This window comes from Sorghum bicolor, chromosome 8 (assembly GCF_000003195.3).
Source record: "Sorghum bicolor cultivar BTx623 chromosome 8, Sorghum_bicolor_NCBIv3, whole genome shotgun sequence".
Taxonomy (NCBI): Eukaryota; Viridiplantae; Streptophyta; class Magnoliopsida; order Poales; family Poaceae; genus Sorghum; species Sorghum bicolor.
In genome coordinates this window covers 6910716-6915916 of record NC_012877.2, presented here as the reverse complement: position 1 = coordinate 6915916, position 5201 = coordinate 6910716, and the positions used below count along the sequence as shown (strand labels likewise).

The following is a 5201-nucleotide window of genomic DNA, read 5'->3' as shown; positions in this document are numbered from 1 at the left end:
CGGCAAGACTACAACTAATAAACATATATAACCAGATAATATGACAAATCTTTTGTACACATGCCATAAAACTAAAGCCAAAAAATACATCCGGTGAACAACAGGAGCAAAACAAATATAGAAGCACAACCTAGCCAGTATTAGATATATTCTCTACTATGCATGCTATAGAGTAGGGAAACTCATAGTCCACCAGAATATTTTGACTAAACAAAGAGGACATTATATAGTACTAATGTCCAAAGATCCACAGAATCTCACGAACACATCATGAGCTCCTCTACCGCTGACGCATATGAGGCAGCTCGCCGGAGCCGAACGCCATGCCTTTAGATCCACGCCATATTCGAAGCACCTAGATCAGAATCGAGGTAAAGAGAGGATGGATGGATTGAATAGGGATGCATTGCGTGTAGGAGGGATGACACTTACCAAACCAACGAGTTCAAGATGGACACGACATAAATCGGATTTGGTGGAAGCAGTCGTCATCACCATCACGCCAGATCTGGAGGAAGAGGTGTTGATGGGGCCTAGAGGAATGTGAGATGCTGCTTCTCATTGCGAACGGGGAGCCCGGCTGCCTGCCTTTGGGGTGGTGGAGACAAGCGTGTGCGCCGCGGAGGCTCCCTGCTTGTGTGCCAAACATAACTGAGTAATTGGACACATCCACACGCTCTGAGTGGCGGAAGCGAGAAGGGCGAGCATTGGAAAGCACATGGTGCGGCGGCGGTGGGAAGAGAGAAAAAGAGAGGGAGTGGGAAGGAGGCGCAGGGCGCAGCGCCTAGGGCTAGGGACGCTGCTGCAGGGGGCTCTTTGAAAAGCTTTGAAGGGGTTTCTGCAAAATGTGATAACTGTGTAGAAATGATATATTCATTCATATATTGGACGGCGGGTTGATTTCCTAAAGATAGAGGGCTTTTTTGTAAAACATCTAGTGACGCGTGTCACACGCGGAGGAGGAGCCAGCAATGCTTCGAATTCTCTGGTGCCAGCAATCCAGAGCAGTCTTTAATCAACCCTGATGCATGCATCTAGTGTGGGTACACTGATCAATGCTGTAATTTGTTAGGTTCTACGCGCATAGACTTTCTCGGCTTATTGCCAGAGATATATCTCTTCTTTCTCAACGCGTACCTTGACAAGGGCGCCAAAATCACAAACGACATCAACTTCCCCGTAGCCATTGATGCCACGCAGCAGCGCTCGCGAAGAGAGGGGCCATTGTCCTACACACCGACAGCTCTGCAAGAAGGATTTCTTCTTTTTTCTTTTTTTGCGGGGACTGCAAGAAGGATTTCAACAATGCCAACAACAGGTCCTTGCAAACGCAAATCTGGTTGACAAGATTGTCGACAATGACTAAAGGTCCAAGCATGGTGGTAACCACACGACACAACGTGCAGTAGAGTTTATGTTTTTGTTCTGTTGCAACACCATCATATCATATTTGCTATGAGTTAAAATCACTAATAATATGTATCCTAATTAATTTTGTTTGCTTTGACACCAACTTTGTGTTATAAACATTAGTGTTTTTCTACAAAATTTTGTTAAACTTAAAATAGTTTGGCTTAGGACACCTTTATAAGTTTATTAATATTGGGATGAAGGTAGTAACACTACTATACAAAAAAAATTTAGGTGACAGTGCCCAAATATTAGTGGAGACGAGCACAAAATTCAACCGCCTCCTAAAATACTAGGCTATAATTAACGGAGGTGGTTAATTTTATTTACCGAGGCAGTCACATTTGTCCGCCTTGTAAAATCGTAAAATCGATTAATAGAGGCAGGCAACAAAGTAACTGCCTTCTAAAATAGATTTATAGTGGAGGGCCTTCTCCAAAGATCAAGCCATTTTTGGAGTACCCAAGCCAACTCATAGTCCTTCTTAACCCATCTTGGCTCAACAACAACATCCTAGTATATATATCAAATAAAACCTAGCCCATCTCCAATCCCTCACTCATCTCTCTCTCACTCAGCACCTCCCCTCGCTCCCTCAGTGTCTGAAGCACGGTGATCTCCCTCCCGAGCCACGTGCTCCTCTCCCTCCCTCCACTGAGCTGCACACCCCTCTCCCTCCCTCCAGCGACCACTCTCCCTCTTCCCCTCTCTTTGCCCTAGCTGACGCGGGCGGCTGGCCCAGGCGACGTGGACGTGGCTAGCCCCTGCGGGACGAGCTCTAAGTGTAATGCCGAGCGGAGATGATCTAGAGGCCAAGGGGACAAGCTCAAAGCATGGACAGAGGTGGCCCCGGTGGTGCAGACAGAGGCGGTGTGAACGTGTCTCAGTGGTGGCTAGCCCCGGCGGCGTGTTGCTCCCCCACCCGACGGAGGGCTGCTCTCCCTTCCCCACCACCTCTAAATCCAACAGCAGGCATCTTGATTCGGCAGTGGGAGGCCGGATCACGGCGGTGGCGTCTCGATCCAGCAGCAGGAGGCCGGATCCAGGCAGCGGGCATCTTGATCCGGCAGCGGGAGGTCGGATCCCGACGGTGCGTGCAATCTAGGTTCCGGTGAATGGCTGCGGCAACGGCAGTCCATGGATGGGCTCGGCGGGCCTGTTCACGTGTTTTTGTTTTTTATTCTTTCTGTTTGATTTACGAAGACATACAAAGCAACCGCCTCCGTTAATCGACGATTAACCAAGGACATCAATTGGAGGCTGTTGTATTGCCCGTCTCCATTAACCCTTTTTGCCCACCTCCATGATTTATGCAGTAGTGTAAATTATTAATGCAGCCCCACGTTGTATCACATAGAATTCTTCCATAAAAAAAGCAAGACCAAGGAAGCAGTAAGATAAAAGCCAAACATTATCAATTCTCCAACGCTTTTCATACAAAGTACTCGATACACATTATTCTCCTCAACATAGTCCCTCACTCCCTCACATGTTACAAATCTCAAATGCAAGCTTCAGTATAGAGTACCATGCATGTCCAAATGCTCTATTTAGAGGCTTTTAGGAACCGTATAACCTGCAAAAACCAACCAATATACAAAATCAGTCACGCTTGGAGTAGTCATGTACACCATACAACAATAATCCGCATCAACTTGGATAACAGTATGTATATATGCTAAGTGTTAACTTACTCCCGCACTTGTAGCCAGGTGTAAAAGGCTTCTTGCAGTAGTTGGCGACATACACGACCTTCTCCATGCACCACACCTTCTCTACTTCCGGGGTGACCCTTTTGCATAGGCATGGGATGTCTGCCCTCTGCCACACAGCGCAGCATGCCGGCGACGGTTGCAACTTTGGGTTCGCGGGGAACACCTCGAACTTCTTGCACTCTTGCTTCATGGCTTCCGCATCTTTATCACAGTTATCGGCCGATGCTGTCCCTATAATGACAAGGACAAGGAGCAAACCCAAGAGTAGTTTTGCCATGGTTAAAGCTTGTGTTTTATGGTTTAATAGCAAGCCCGGCCTCTCCTTCACCTCCTGATTGAATGTTTCGACAAAGCGAGATGTGTGGTTTAGGTGTGACAGGTGAGAACTTTTAGTGGGGATGGCTAGTGTAACACCCTAGGTGTTAAGCATGCACTTAGTCTCATAAACTCTCTCATAAACATTCTCATCAAGCATGGCATAAGCATAACATCACATGAGCATAGTAGTAATTCAAGTGTGATTTCATGTGCTTAATTTACATGACTTAAATATGATAAAAATAGTATGCTTGCTTCCAAATTTCTTGAAATGACCAAAATAGATTGAAATATGTTTTAGAAGAATTAAGAATAATTTTGTGAAATTTTTGGAGCTATAGAATTTGAGAAATGGATTTAATACAAAAATTCCCAAAATAGATTTATTTAAAAACCTATAACTCATTTTGAGCTGTATTTCAAATTCTATTTGGAATTTGGGATTTCAACTTATAACAAAGTTGTAGAACTTTTTATTTGTAACAACTTTTGTTTTGGGAGCCAAGGGTGAAAAGGGTTTTAAAATAGTCCAAATGAATTTAGAAAAAAAAAAGAAATTGAGAAAACAAATTTAAAAAAATGAAAAAAAAAGAAAGGCGGGCGCTAGCAGGCCGCGGCCTCACTTCTGGCCCACTGGCCGAAGCCGGCTCAGCCCGCCCGCGCTCGCCCCCTTCCCCGCGCTCGCGCCCGCGCCGCGTCCGCGCGCGGACGGCCGAGCCGTGCCGCCGTGGCGAGCCGGCAGAGCTCGACCGCCGCGTGGCGCGCATGCGACGGCTTGGACGCGCCCTGGTCGGCCACCAGGAGCTCCCGGCCGCGTCCGCCTCCGTCCCCGCTGCCAGACGCGCCCCTCTGCTCGCGCTCTCGCCCTCTCTCTCGCTCGCGTGCAGCAGCAGCCGCTCCGCCGCGCGCCATCGCCGCCGATGCTTGGAGCTTCTCTCCCTGCCAGCTCCGGCCTCCTCCCTCTCCTCCGCGAGCGCCAACGGCTCCGCCTCGTCCTTCCGCACCCCGTGCTCGCGCTCAGTCGTGCTCGGTGAGTCTCGCGCGCCCGGTAGAGCTCACCGGAGTGAGTCGGAGCTCCGGCGACCTCTCAGTCCACACGGTTCTCCCTCTCCTCTCCACCATTGCTTGCGTTTTTAGGCGCGTTAGCTCCGCCTTGGCATTGCGCACCCGTTCCAATCGCTAGCGCACGCTCTATCGCCGCGAGGTGGTCGGACCACGGCGAGCAGTGCCGCCGCGTCCGCCATTCTCGACGACGAGGTAGTTCCGGTGCTCGTCAGGCGCCAAAAAGGGCACGCCAGATTCGTCTCGCGTCCGTGAAGCCGGTGTCGCCGGAGACCTCACCGGCGGTGAGATTCTGGCGGGTCTTTGGCCGCGGGAACTCGGGGTGGCCGACAAGTGGGGTCGGGTGACCTACGGGACCCGCCTGTCAGTGGCTCTACGGGTTTGAATCCGGGTGCACTTAGCATTTTGAGTCGATTTTCGTTTTAAAAGGTTTTCCAGAAAATGATTTAAATGGTATAAAATCCATATCTTGAGATATATGGCTCCAAAAATGATGAAGTAAATTTTGGTGTGTTCTATAATTCTAGATCTACCAATTGGTATGATTGCATGTTATGTTTGAACCACTTCTCTGTACAAATATATTTAATCCATGTTTTTGCTGAAAATTGGAAAATGCATAGTAATTAAAATATAACTCAAAAAATATGAAACTTGTTTTATTGGCTCTGCATGGATGATTAGTCTCCGGGAAAA

General features: G+C 48.3%; 1 protein-coding gene across 1 annotated transcript; it reads right to left on the bottom strand.

Moving 5' to 3' along the window:
* Positions 2961 to 3402, bottom strand: LOC8054119. The gene is made up of 2 exons (XM_002441900.2): positions 3105 to 3402; positions 2961 to 2986 (listed from the first exon to the last, which is right to left on the bottom strand). The coding sequence occupies exons 1-2, from the start codon at positions 3400 to 3402 to the stop codon at positions 2961 to 2963; spliced, it is 324 nt and encodes a 107-aa protein (XP_002441945.2).

Bases quoted from the DNA above. Each gene is read 5' to 3' on its own strand.
- LOC8054119 (XM_002441900.2), bottom strand. From the start codon at position 3,402: ATGGCAAAACTACTCTTGGGTTTGCTCCTTGTCCTTGTCATTATAGGG. The intron at 2,987-3,104 runs GTAAGTTAACAC...TGGTTTTTGCAG, and splicing joins ACCTGGCTACAAGTGCGGGA to GTTATACGGTTCCTAAAAGC.